The 15,209-nt window shown below is 36.3% G+C and overlaps 1 protein-coding gene across 1 annotated transcript in view; it reads right to left on the bottom strand.

The window, feature by feature from the left end:
• The window catches only part of LOC131067432 (plant intracellular Ras-group-related LRR protein 6), a 170,858-nt gene that overhangs the window by 33,890 nt on the left and 121,759 nt on the right, over positions 1–15,209 (bottom strand). The window contains exon 11 of the mRNA XM_058002438.2: positions 3,229–3,319. Within this exon, the coding sequence (XP_057858421.1) occupies positions 3,229–3,319 (91 nt within the window). The remainder of the gene's footprint in view (positions 1–3,228; positions 3,320–15,209) is intronic.

The following is a 15,209-nucleotide window of genomic DNA, read 5'->3' as shown; positions in this document are numbered from 1 at the left end:
GACACATTTGGTGGACCCCATGTTGTGTGCATGCCATGAACAATGCACTCGAGGACATGGGGAAGATTGACTGGATTAGAGGAGTGGTCACCGATGCGAGAGATGTGCAGATGTTTATCTACAGCCACCACACTTCACATGCACTCTTCAAGACCTTCGCGAAGGAGTTCTTGAAACCAGTTGAGACCAGATATGCATCCTATTTCATTCTCTTGGAGAGAATGATTGAGTTGCAAGAGGCATTGCAACTCATGGTTATGACTAATGAGTGGAATAGGTGGGCTAAGGCCAAGACAGAGCAGGGGAGAAGGGTTAAGGAGATAGTGAAGAGTGATGTGTTTTGGACTGATGCGAAATACATTGTCTCCATCATTTCTCCAATATTCCAGGTGATCAGATATGGGGATGGGTGACCAGATGAGGGTGGTTGTGCGAGTGAAGGACCCCTCTTTAGTATTCTACAATGAGCAAATCCGGCCTATCATTCAGCGTAGATGGGACAAGTTGAACACTCCTTTGCATATGGCTGCCTTTGCCTTGAATCCTAAGTGGTACAAGGCTAGACCGAGTAGAGTGACACCGATTCAGGATGATGAGGTGAAGGCGGGTTTCTTTAGGTGCGTAGAGAAGATGTTTGATTCCAAAGATGCTGGAACAATTCGCACTAAGTGGGGAAGATTTGCCACTCGTAGAGGTTATTCAGATGCGGCAAAGATGGATATAGAAACTATGGCACAGGAGGACCCACTTTTGTGGTGGAATTGTCATGGCCCGAAATCTTTGACCACCACTCTAGCCATCCGTCTGCTATCCCAGGTTTCCAATTCTTCAGTTGCTGAGAGGAACTGGTCTACATATAGCTTCATCCACTCTCTTAAGAGGAACAAGCTTACCTCTAAGAGAGCAGAGAAGCTTGTGGCTGTACACAGTGCCTTGTGTCTCATGGACCACAAGACACTTGTGTACAAGGAGAGTCCAGCGGCATGATGGCATGTAGAGCCAGAGGAGCCTTCACAGATTGATGAGAATGATCCTACCACTCCAGATGCAGGGCTAGTTCGTGTGAGCTTGAGGGATCTTGATCTTCGGGAGTCCAGCAGTTCTAGTGAGGAAGAGTTCACAGATGATTAGAGGCCTCCATTAGCTACATTTTGAGTTGTGTCATTTTGTCTTTGACTCTAGTCTCTTTTGTAATGCTATTGCTATTAGTATTTGTATTTGGCTACTCATTGTAATAATGAATCATGTAATCATCTTTATTATTATAGACTTTGCAATGGCATCAGATATTCATATTTTCCTTTTTCGATATAATACAAATCTCCAATTTGACAATTTCATTTGTCAAATTTTATTTAGCAATTAGCAATTAGAATTGAAGAAATCTTGGTATTTAGATTTAGTACTTCAAATTTCCTATAGTTTCATTTGAAATGTAATTCTTATACTGTTATACTGTCACACATCTTTTCAAAACTAGTTTTTCAAGTATTATAGGAACACTGAAAATTTGTGAAGATTTGAAGATTTTTTAATTTTGATAGCTACAGTGATCCCTACCACTGCTAGAGTGCTAGGATAATTTCAGTTCAGTTTGTACAGTTTGGATGAAGTTTATTGAAGTATTGGGCATGAAATAGTAACAGAATAAAGGTCGATGCAGTAGCTGGGCAGTTATGCTGTATTCTTCATCTGTAATTGATTTCCAGCTCTTTACTAAATCACTGCAGCAGTTATCAGATCTTCAGAAGCAATATCAAGAATGAGTTTGTATTTGGCAGGGATTCCTTGTTAAATGTTTTCATATCTATTTGATCGTGGGACTTCTTAGTAGAGTATGACTTCTCAGAAAGGTAATGTAATGACTGTCACAATCTGCCAGCATTTCCAGCATTAGGTGTGTGCAAAGATGAGTCTTAATGCATTATAAATGTTCATACGTTGCTCAGAACTCAGAAGTTAGTTTTTGGCTTGATTGTTAACAGCTGAAGTATTGGTAAATATCATTGTAATCTGCTTTACATAAGTTATGCAATATCTGCTGAGTGTGACCAGTCTTATTGCCGCATTTGATATCTCAGTTTGCTTACGCTAAATCAGGTCAGAATGTAATTCACAATCAATGTTTGCAGCAGTTCTGATTTGTTAATTATGCAATGACTGAATTCCAAACTTTGCAATTAAATTAGTATTTGAGATTCTGATCTCTGTATGAATATTAGTTTGTTTGCATGTCTTTTATGGTTCAATCTTTATGCATTTCTAGAAGTGAACAGTTTAAATATAAGTCAATAGTATCTTTCAAGCAAACTGTTTGACAAAATACCTCAAAGTGAAAGGCCAGAAAATTATAGCAAACAGGGGTGGGATACTTCAACCACCAACTAGTTTGATACACGTATTAGAAATTATAGTGTACATGTTGAATAGGGCATCAATAAAACTAGGCTTCAGGATACATTCAAGGTTCCTAAGTCAAAGGAGTGTAGCATTAACATGCTCAAGGATCTCTCACAAGGACCTAGAGATTCTGCCATTAATTATAGCCGATATTTCCAGAAAGTGATAATCATGTGACCTTCAAGCCAGATGATGTGCAAACCAATTCTTGGTTTGTTGAGTAAAAAGTAAAATTGCACAGAAAGTATAAGAGCCCTACCAAGGAAAGCAACAAGGGTTACCTGTATCATGCAAAGAATGCCAAGTTGAAGGCCATAAAAAGATTATGCACATAAAGCTTACACCACCAAGAAAACTACAACACCACCAATTCAACAAAATTTGACAGAGATGCCTGAACGGATTCTTACACCTTACAACATCTACATGGGCACAAATAGAAATCTGTATTCTTGACACACAACTACTTGTTCAATTGCAACCAGCAACATATATAAGAGGTCAAGGATGACAGTGTAGCTCATGTTCCAACCATAGGCTATAAGGGCACACCAAATTCATAAAGTAGAACCTGATGAACTGAGCTGCTTTTTGCAACATGATGCAAAAAACATTCTTAAACAGAGGTATATTTTTAATATTTAATTCTCACGAATGATGTGCCAATTTTCAAAATGTTTTAAAGTACATCAACATCTCCGGAATATAAACTGCATCTACTTGGATTTTAGCTTTTCTTCACAACACAAAACAATTCAGAAACAAATAAAATAATCAAGAATTGGACAGGATAACAAAAATAGTTTTATATAGTTGGCTTTACTTTACCAAGTTGTGGTGGCAACCCTGTAAGGTAGTTGTTTGATAAATCCAAGACAGAAAGCTGCAGCTTGCATGCCTCTTCTGGATACTCTGTAAGCTGTATATCATGATGAAACCAAAAATTTGAGTTTAATGGTTATTAAAGAGACACTTTCTTACCCCTGCACATTGTTTAGCACCTTGGCAAATCCACTACTTCTAATGTCATAAAATAATTAAAAATCTTATTTGTGAGAGCCAAAACATTAGAATAGAGAAGAACATGCTTATGAATATGATCAATAAAATGAGACATATATACAAAAACAAAATGGTGGGTAAAACTGGTGCAGAGATTAAAAAGAAAGATATATAAAAATTTCTGAAAAATACAAGAGAATTAAGAACAATTAATGCACAGACTTGCTGTTCTCGATAAGTGCTTGTAATTAAATAATATAACAGCAGCTATTATTATATAAATTTTCTATGTAGTTCTTCAATTCTGTTTTCAAAGACGAGAAAAGTAATTTTGGGTAAACAACCTCTATTAAGTTATTATTTGCTGCAATTGGCAAGTGAATTTAACAAACAACGAAATTGTTAAAAACTTAAAAAACATATTGAGCTATTAATATTATTATTATAGATATCAGATTTAGGTTTAGTTAATATATATTACTAATTGCACTTAGGCTAATAATATGTGAGTCTCATCTTTTGTGCTGATGTAGACAAGGGGTGAAAAGTGTGAACAAATAAGCCTACATGAGGAAGCCGAGGTGACTAAGTTGCACATTGAAGGTGAATTAAGAAATAAGGAAATAGTAAATACCAATAGAGTCTAAACAACTTGGTGTTGCATTGCCTGTCCAATCCATAGATATTAAGAGTCAAAGAGGAGAGGGTTCTACCAAGGGAAAGAAAACGATTACTAGTGTTGCAAGCATGTTTAATATGCAATCATGAGAAGTGGCCAAGTCTCTTACTACAATTTTTTTTTCTGCCGATGCCATACTATTCACATAGCACCTCACCATACTTTAAACAAATTTTCAACGATGCAATTGCTGTTGATCCTAACCCACAACCAATGAAAAATGATCTATCCCGAGTGCTTCATGACTCTCTAACAGCTCCAACAGCTCCACAAACAACATATGCAAAAATGGGCACCCAACTTTGGGGAACATGCAACCACATGCAAGTTAAGTTGACGCCACTCCCAAAATGGATGCCAAACTGCAATATGCCTCAATCATGCCTTGTAAATGCCACCAAACATGTGTCCACCTCTATGAATGCAATTACAATGTCATAGAATAACAAATAAAAAATATTTTAGCCTCTCATGTTCCTATGCATCCACCCCATTTCAAGTAACAAAGAGACACATGAAAATATCTTAGGATTGCAAAGTTAATGTCACCTAATCCTAACAAAGATGGAAGGCATAACTAACTATGAAGAGGTCCTCCCTCTAATATTTTATTAGAATATTAGCATAATAATATAATAGTGTGCATTTGCACTCAAATGTAATAAGTCGGATCTTTATTCGTAACTAGTAGTCTTTAATAACGTTCTAACAACAATCTATTTTTAGATTATTAACTTCTTTCTACTTTTAGCATACGTTTAATAATATAATATGATGCTCTCAACCTAAGAAAATATGCCAATTCCTCTTAAGCTCATTTCTTTAGTCATGCTAATATTGGCATCAGAGCCAAATTGTGTTCAAGAAAGCCTCATTATTCAAGTACACCATTGCTCATATGGAGTTCAAAGAGGGTCAAGAAGAGAGAAGGTCGTATGACACAACATAGAATTGAATCAAGTGGTGGATAATCACAGCATTAGCAAACACTAGTAAAATCATAAAGGCACAAAATCTTTGCACTTGTAGCTAGGAAAAGGTCTAAAGAAATTAGTTAAACTTATCCAACATCACAACAGAAGCAAGTGGCAGAAACAAATCGCATAAAGCTCAAAGGCAAATCACACATTTCCATCATCTGTTTTGTTCACTCGTAAATTGGACAAGTAAAAGTTCATGCAAGCACAAAAAATACAAAATCGTGGATCTAAATTGCAGGCAAATACAACTTTGGGAGTTGTAGGTGGGCATGAGGGAACATGCATATTTTAGCAGAAAAATGCATGTTGGGTGTCAAAAGATTTTGCAAATAATTTCCCTAACATGGCTAGGGCATTTTTGACATGTTTTTACTAGTTGTCAAGGAAGTTTTGAGGGCACGTGTATCAATAATTCAGTTATTTCTCTTTCAAATTTCCCTATTAAGTCTTGTAATTTAAAATCTTCAAAAGTTCACAAATTTAAAAAGGCTTTGAATTTTTTCAAGATATAATATGGTGAGGAGTTTGCAGTCAAAGATTTTAGGATTTCAGTTAATTTTCATAAGTTTACAAATAATTTTACATATTGGTCCACAAAATTTGTAAGGTCGGAGTTCAAATTTTTTGGGTTGGTATATTTTTAGAATTCCATGATCAAAGTCGACAATTTCAGGAAAAGTTTTTTGTTGGGGGTTGTTAGGAAAATGGCCAATATTCAAAATCTAAGTAATGCTGGAGACGGAAAAAATTCATCAAGAAAAATTGTAATATCTAGAGTCACAACATTCTAGGTATCACTGCATATCAAGAATGTGACAAAATATTGTTGAAGAAAAAAACTATGTATTAATCACCCAAGCGATTTTGGCAGATATAATAGGGAAACCATGTTAATTCTCATGTCATCAATCTCAAATGATATAATCCTAAAGTCCGAAGTAGTACGGACTACCTCTATACATATCATGTGGAATAGCTTAAAAAGTAATGTCAACTTTTAGAGAAAAACAAGGTTTTGTATCTAAAAAGTTTGGTTTTCCTATCAAAGTGCCTCAAAGGGTCTTTGTCTAAACATCTCTTAAAAGTCAAGGATCTTTAGGATCAACTAATAGCCATCAAAAAATCAATCGACAAGGACATGGTTGCACTATTCATTTGCTCAAGTTGAATGGAACTAGTGTTTTTAAATGAATATTACGATTTTCCCTTAAACTAGGTAGTAAGAAGCTATGAGCATTATTAGTAGTCTAGGATACCGATTCCTCTATCTACTATTTTCTTCACTCCTTCTGCAATAAACACTCGTACGCCTTGTCAAAACTTAGGGTTTGAATTTCAACTAGGAGATTTAAAGCCTTTACAAATGTCTCAAACGAAGGTGGGAGATTGCTAACGTGACAAATGCTAGTTAAGTCCCCACAAGGACTCACAAGAGTAACAATCTTCTATAACACCAAATAGCCTTCCATGCACAAGACAGAAGCAACAAAGAATGCATGTTGCCAAAAAATGATACAAAGATGTAATATGTGTAATGTAGAAATGAAGCCTTGCTTATAAAGGCAAGGTTAGAGATAGGGCAATATAGGATTAAACAAGTGACATAATCATATGACATAAAATGCAACAAAATAACTATACTAAGTGTACTCTAAAAATGCCCTAAGTAAACAACCTAGGCATGAATAGGTTCTAGAAAGAAACTAGTTATGCAATAAATTTGTTCATAGCAACACCCTCACTTAAGTGCAATAAACAAAAACAAATATGCAAAGATGGCTCCCAAGAACAAAGCCTGATAAGGTATCCATGAACAAACAATCTCTTGCAAACAAAAAACACTTAAAAACTTATAGGAGAAAACACCTCTCCAAAAGAGAAAAACATGAAAAGTGAAGGACTCAAGAAGACCCCCCATGGACAACTTCCTTCACCCCAAGTATCAATCACAACTAAAGATAAGAAATTGATGCCAAAGGCTTAGTATCCTCGATGTGCTACCTAATGAAGTGCATATGGATCTTTGTGTGCTTAATCCACTAATATTCCACTGGGTTGCTTAAAATGTGTATGGCACTCTCATTGTCACACCAAATAATAGTAGGAATTAGGTTGATCAGAGGGAAAGTCGAAATTAGTCAACAACTGTAGAAGCCAAAGAATCTCCTAGATAGAGAAAATTGCACCTCAATGCTTGCTTTCTGTCAATGATATGCAATACCTATTTGCTTCTTTCAAGACCGTGCAATCCAACAAAACCAAGGCAAAAGACAAAACTAGAAGTAGACTTTCAATCATCAATTTTACCAATCCTATCTAAGTCGATGAAGCCCACAATATGAGACTCCTGATATGTAATGAATGCCAAAATGACATGTGTGTTGAATATACATTACGATACATTTCATTTCTTCCAATGTCTCTCAAAAGACTTTTGAGAGGAACGAGAGACAAACCCAACTCCAAAGGAAATATTAGGATGACTCTATGTCAAGTACAAAATACTACCAACCAACTACTACTACAAAGTAGCATCAATTGTGAAAGTAGTGCAACTAGTAGACAATACAACACCTGATTGAAAAGGTGTACAAGCAAGGTTACAATAAATTAAGGCAAATCTCTTAAGCAAATTGAAACTCAACTTCTATTGAAAAATGAAGATCCCCACAAAATTTTGACGAAATTGAAGATGAAGGAAGAAATGCAAAAGACCAAAACCAATCATATCAAACCACTCCATCAATGCTTGTTAGACACTATGGATCATGAAAGTGGAAACCCTATGAAAATCAAATCATCCATATGTGACACAAGAACGAAAAGATACTTTCCATGTCTCTAAGTGTAAACTATAGGATCAAAATAGCAGCATGTGAAGTTGAAAGTAAGCAAGTATCCATCTTCCCATACTAAATTCGAGGGACTAGTTTGGAACCATACAATGAACAACAAAGCTACAAACAAGGGAAGATTCTTGCACAAAGCCAAAAGGCAACTCCATATAGATATACTCATGAAGATCAACATGCAAGAAGGCAATCTTCACATCCATCTAACAAGCTGACTATCCCTAGGATGTAGAAAGGGGAGTACAAGAAAAGTTAAATCTATCTTGACAAAAAAAGCAAAGGTCTTGAAATAGTTAATACCCTCAACTTGAGAAAACCCCTTACTAAAAAGACATGCCTTGTGCTTGTCAATAGAACCATCCATTGCATATTTGGTGTAATACACCCACTTGCATCAAACTAACTTTCTTCCCTAATGGACATGAACAAGATATTGAATGCATGACTCCTCAAGAAGGAGAAATGACACTCAATGTCCCACTCAAGAATACCAAAAGCATCTAAAAACTTCTAGGAATCAACTGAAAGCACACCAATCAAAAAGTTGATCCCTAAATTATATGAACAAGTTTTACAAGAATCTATGAAATCACCAATAAGAGATCTAGCCTCCTCCAGAGTGGTACAAGCCCATTGAGGCAAAGATTGTGCACCAAGAGTAGGTGGTTGAAGACCATCATTTGAATCACCCTCAAGAAGCTAAACATCCTCAAGTGATGAAGGAGGTGGAATAGATAGTGCAGAAGAATCAATAAATGTAGTATCATCTCTATGACAAACATCAAATTAGGCATCTCACTAAACATACACACTTAAGGAACAAGATCCAACAACCTATACACCTTCACATCGGAACAATAACCAACAAAAATCAAAGGTTCACTCTTCTTCTACATTACCTTACGCCAACCATCTAGAATGAATGCCTAAACCTCAATACTAAAAACTCTAAAGAAGGAAACATCAAGCTTGAAGTGGGACCAAGCCTCCTCAACAGTCATGTTCAGCACTCCCTTTTGAGTCATATGGATCTAAATGAAGTTAGAGCCACAGACCTAGATTGAATCATACAATTGGTCATCCTGTTGTGCATTTTGCACACATGCCCCTGTTTCAGGGGACCCCCGCCTACCTTAACCTGCCTTCATATGGTGAAACAAGAGAGAGCTTGGGATTTCATTCAAACAAAATCATCACTTTTTGTTATCACAAAGCCTCCCATGTCTTCCAAATACTGAAAAGACCGTGATTCCTACTGGTGCTCGATATTGTGTCGGCGAGGGCGTTTGAAACCGTTCAAGGCAAACTTGCACGTTTTTCCTTAAAATCACGCAAAAGTCCTGCATTTTCTTTGAACAGCCCGAAATTTGCAACTTGTAAAGTCTGCATTTTGTCCCAAAACCCCGAGTTTTTACCAAGAGCGATAAAAATGCGAGGGAGTTAAGTTTCCGGATTATGGTGGAAAGTCAAAAGTTTGCTCTCTTCCTTCGAAAAGACCCGGGCCAAGTTAAAATTCCCCCCCCCCCCTTTTTGTTAAAGGCCAATTATTACATTGAACGAAGCTAGGCGAAATCAAAGTTCGCTCATTTGAGCTAAAAGACCCAAATTTTCAAGGGGCGGTAGGCTTTAAAAACCTAAGTTCACACATTTTTTTCCGAAACCCAAGCAAAATGAGCGTTTGAACTTAAAACTAAATCACACCATTTGGTGTAAAGGAGCGAACTTCATGTTTAGCAAAGGGGGCAACTTAAGTTTGAAGTGTAAAAGCGGAAGTTCACTCTTTTTAATTAAAATGCCGAATTTCACTAAAGAGCACTAAATCACACATTTTTAATTAATTGGCTGAATTTCATGTCAAGTAAGGAGGACGTTTAAAACTAAGAGCAAAATCGCACATTTTAAATCTTGAAACCCTAATTTTCCAAAGGAGGTTTTATATTTTTTTTAAAGAAAACACCTTTCATCTTTGCCAAAACAAAGCTAAACATCGCCTTAAAAAATTTAGTATTTGTTAAATTAATTTATTTAATCTTTTGAAGGTGATTAATTCAAGTCCAAATTGATTGTTTGCAGAATCGACGATGACGCTCGAAGGAGCCAAGAGAAGGCCTAAAACACAAATCGAGGACCTGATTGCAATTAAAGTCGGAAGCACTGCCAATGAGGAACGCATCGCAGAGCTAGAAACGAAGCACAGAGAAGCACGCCACCACGTGAACCACAAGTTGGAGCCCCAGCAAGATTGAAGACAAAGAACACTCAAAATGCTACAAATGTGCAAAATCAGAAATGCACAGCTAGAACTAACACCAAAAAATCAGTTGTAAAACTAAAATGCTTTATTGTAAAAGGACTACCTGTGGGCCCTGTCTAATGTATTCAAAACAAAGTGACACAGGTCAGTTATTTCCAGCTACTTAATTGACCAGATTAATGCCAAATAGTGGTAGGTAGTCGAAGGTAGTCGAGAAAGTGGTTGGGAGGATAACTAAGGATTAACTAGGCATGGGTTAAAGCTGCCAAGTTCTAGAAGGGAGATCAGGACTGTTGGATGCAGTCAATCCTGGCATTTGGTTCAATTTAAAAAATCTATAAAAGGCAGGATGCCTCTCATTGTAAAGGGTTAGAGTTTTTGTAGAAGGTTAGATTTTAGTAGTTAGATTATTAGGAGTAGCATAGAACTACAACAGAAATTGTTGTAATGGCAGCTGAAGCAAATATATGAACATTGAATATGGTGTTTGTTGTCTTTGTTTTCTTTTGTTTGCATGGTTTCCCTTCAGTTGGTTAGTTAAGTTAATGATTTTAATAGCGAAGTGTGAGGGTATTTGATGCATTTCAGGTTCATACCATTGGCAATCTACTGATTGTAGGTCACCGTGCATGGTTAGTCTAAACACAAAACTGTGCTTAGTTCAACTGTAGGTGTTTGTTTTAGGCTCCGCCAAAATTGGGTGCCTAGATGAATCCCCATAATCTGAAAATCCATTTATCCTTTGGAGCTTGCACCATTCTTGTCAAGTTGTGAGGATGTCTCTGGCGAAACAAGCACTAGTTTATCGAAATCTGTCTACCCATTGCATTAGTTGTTATCATCACTGTCCTTAGGTCTCCTAAACCCTTCCCTTTTGATTTTATTTCCAAGCTCAAGAATCAACATCGTTGGATCCAAACCAGCTTGTTGCAAACGAAGTACCCTTTGTGTTTCCAGCAAAACACATCAAACAACTGAGTTATCCTGCAGTCATGAACTGACAATTGGAACCTTGAGGTCGTCCCCGTTGATCAATTAAAAACAGCATTAGGGAACCCTTATTTCAAGAGAGGATAGAATACTCAGCAAAACATTCTATTCTACGTTAATCGGATAGAGTTGTAGCAATACGATTTTAGCCCCGTCAACACATCCCCCTTAAGGTTATGTTCTTCCTCTCAACTACACCATTCTACTAAGGAGTGTAAGGAACAATATGTTAATGTCGAATATCATGCTAGTTGTAAAAATCCATAAATCCATCAAAGACAACCTCAATCTCGTACTTAAGAAAGTACACCAATTTGCATCTTGTGAAGTCATAAATAAAGGTGAGCACATAATTGGCCCTTGAAAATGAAGATAAAAATGGCATAAGGGTGCCTTAGCACAAGTGTCTTTACCCTTAAGAAAGGTATCCTAATGATATTTCTAAGTTAAGAACACAACCTCAATAAACCCCCTTTGAGCATGAAATCCCTGTAAGACTAACCATCAAATCCTATGTTCAACTACTTCAGATACTTGTCGTTCAAATGACCAAATCATTCACGCCAAAGCTTGCTCAATGGATTGGCATGCACTATAAGAGATAATCCTGATGAAGATTCAAATCCATTGTACATGTACAAATGGCAATTATGGTCAACTTTCCAAGCAATGAGTATGCATTAATAGCTTTTTCAAACAATGTTAAAAGTGATTGTTGGTTCTTTGACACAAGTGCATCTAGACACTTCACATGTCGAAATTAGTATGTCAAGTTTACTGCTATTGAGATTCTTGAAGATTGTGTTTTACTTGAAGGCAAGTAACACATTGTCAAAGGCATAAGGGATAAAATTGTACTCAATAATGGCATCAAATTTTTAATACAAAATATTAAGTATGTTCCAAGTTTGAACAAAATTTTATTCTCTATTAGCCAAATTACAAAAAATCATGACAATCTCGTTCAATTTCGTGGGAAATAGCACACCATTTGTGATGCAAATTAGGATAAGGTAATTTCATGAAGTGTTAGACCAAGCAGTGTGCACAAAGGAGGCTTGTACAGAATTGTTGATCCTATTTTGCATGTTAAAGGGAAGGAACCATGGTCCGATCATAAATCTAAGGAGGTTGAGATATAAGATAATGTTGTGGTGCCATTAGTAGATGTACCTACCAGTTCATGGGATGTTCCAATGCATTAATATTTAGGTGTTTCTTCTCCACCTATATATTAGCAATGCAAAAGTGAAGGTCTCTCCATTCTAGCTTAAATTCAATGTATACATACTTCATCTCCAATCAAGACTTTGTCTCCACAACTTTCACTTATTTTAGAGGCCCCAATTACATTGAAGGTGAGCTTGATGTTGGCTTCACCAAATCATATGTCTATTAAAAATATGGGCAAAGATAAATTGAGAAACGGAAAATAATTTAACACGAATAATACGGTGCTTCTTCTTCTCATTCAATAGACATTACATATGCCAATATATAAGAATTGGATCTCCTATATTATAGAAGAACTCCCGTAACAAATTCCCTTACATCATGGGATAACAAATAATCAAACTATAACAAACACACATAAATATACAAGCTCCTAAGCAAACTAACATATACTTTTCTATGTATCCTATAATTCTAACAAGCATGTGAACACTAACAATAGTTTTCCTAACATTCCCCCCTTTAGTGTGAACATGATAAGAACTCACACCCTTCATCTACAGCAAGCCCAACTCTTGTGGGTCATGATCTCAATTCAAAACGAACGACACCTCCCATCAACCTTTCATGGTTTTCACACAAGTTTACTACAAACCTAGACATGAACAGGGACCCACTCATCTATTCACCTCATGTGGTTTATTGGATCCTCCCACAAACCCTTTCAAGATCCATGAACTGCATTATACTAGTGCTTTTGTTCATTAGAATGTTTTACACTAGGGGGTTAACATAAGAAAATAACCCACACATAGCAATCGTGTCACTCCTCCAAAGGAAATTTTCACTGCAACTGGAGATGGAATATTGATGTTATATCCCCCCCCATTGTGAAATTTCCAATTATTTAAAAGAATAGAAAACAAAAGCACACTTTACAATAGAAAAAAAAATGCCACCAAAGTTGATAAGCAGCCTTGTTGTTCGTGATTGACGAGAGGATGTTGAATGTCCTCCTTCCTCTGTTGCCTCCTACCTCCAATCTTGAATTATTTAAAGCACATATTCCTCATCACTAGGACATGACAACTCTTCATTGCTGGCACATTCTTTCCAATATGTTTCTTCAGTGAAGGAAGCACAATGATCTAGTTTATCATCTAGTAAATCTTGTGCCCTCTTCTTGCAATTCAAAATTACATGTCCTATTTCATTACAATAGAAACATTTTATTTTTCCTTTTGAAGGAATATTCTTAGATTTGTACTTTTCTTTTCTTGCTTTGTTATGTACAAATAAAGCCTCTTCAAATCGTGGGTCTTCATTATGATCAAGTACAGTAGATATTACTCCTTCAAGACTAATGGTTGCCTTACTTAATGTGAACACCATTCCAGACATGTTTAGGCAAACTATTCAAAACTATTGATTTGGCATCATCATCTTTTACTTTCTCATTAATCCCAACTAGCTGATTTAGGAGAGAGTGAAAATTACTAATATGATCTGCAATTTTTGTACCTTTTTCCATCTTGAATCCATACAATCTCTGCTTCAATGTTCTCCAAGCACTTTTTGCTTCAGATCCAAAGAGCTTGTTTTATGACTCCCATATCTCTTTTGCTGACTTTGCAAAATCCACACGATGTAAATATGCTTTTGATAAGCCGAGTCCAATAGTTCCCAAAGCTTTCCGGTTTTTTATATTCCACTTAGCAAGTTCATTTGCATCAGTTTGTGTGACTAAGTTCAGTTTCACAACATCCCAAAGATCTTTTTCTATCAAGTGTAGTTGCATCTGTATCTGCCATGTATGAAAGTCTCTACCATTGAATTTCTCGATGAAACTTAATTTATCCATGACTACTCTTTTAATCAAAGGTGTCAGACTCAACCAATAATGCACCTTGACTATAACATGATAACAATATAACTTCAACCTATACTCAATTTACAAATGTAGATTAAATCATTTGACTTACATATGCTGATCGCCTCACCCACACAAATCAACAAAGGTTGAAATTCCTTTTCACTATCAATGCAAGAGACGAATATCAAAACCGTAACAAAAATACTCTAGAACACTGCTTGTATTAGTGATGATAAGTAAGTGTTTTACTATCGTTTCAATGTGCAGCCCCACCAAGTACTCACAAATAATGAAGTTTGACTAAAAAAGAGGTTTTACTTACACCTTTCATGAACACAGTGATCTGGAATCAAATCATCACTTCTCACAGGCAATGGAAATCATGGATGCCAAGTAATAAAAAAACTCAACACCAAACAACAAATAACAAGCCTGGCCATTACACCATACAAAATAAAATAATCATATATTGCCACGAGTTGACTCTTTGAAACCGTTGGTCTCCAACACGGATCTCGTGTGTTACAGGTATAGAATGATAAATCTTTGATCTCTTTCATAGACTCGTCAACACAAACAAACCCCGCCAACAATGAAAGTAGGGGTATCGACTTTGGGTTAGCACAAAGCCAACAATAAAGGAGGGGCCGAGTCCAAAATAAGCCACGAAACTGCTTCTACATCTCACATCCTTCAGCAATAAGGCTTTCTAGAGATCGGTCTGTAGAATATGGCTAAGCAATAACACAAGCACTATGGAAGCATTGGTCAAAGAGAACAATATATTCTCCTACACTTGCTCTGATACCATATCAAAAATATGGCCAGAGATAAACAGAGAAACTACAAATAAATTTAACACAAATAATACAGTGTCTCTTCTTCTCGTTCAATAGACATTACATATGCTAATATATAGGAATTGGATCTCCTATATTATAGGATAACTCCTGCAACAAAATCCCTTACATCATGGTATAACAAATAACCAAACTATAACAAACAC

This window comes from Cryptomeria japonica, chromosome 9, assembly GCF_030272615.1.
Source record: "Cryptomeria japonica chromosome 9, Sugi_1.0, whole genome shotgun sequence".
Lineage (NCBI taxonomy): Eukaryota > Viridiplantae > Streptophyta > Pinopsida > Cupressales > Cupressaceae > Cryptomeria > Cryptomeria japonica.
This window is presented reverse-complemented; position numbering and strand designations above follow the sequence as displayed.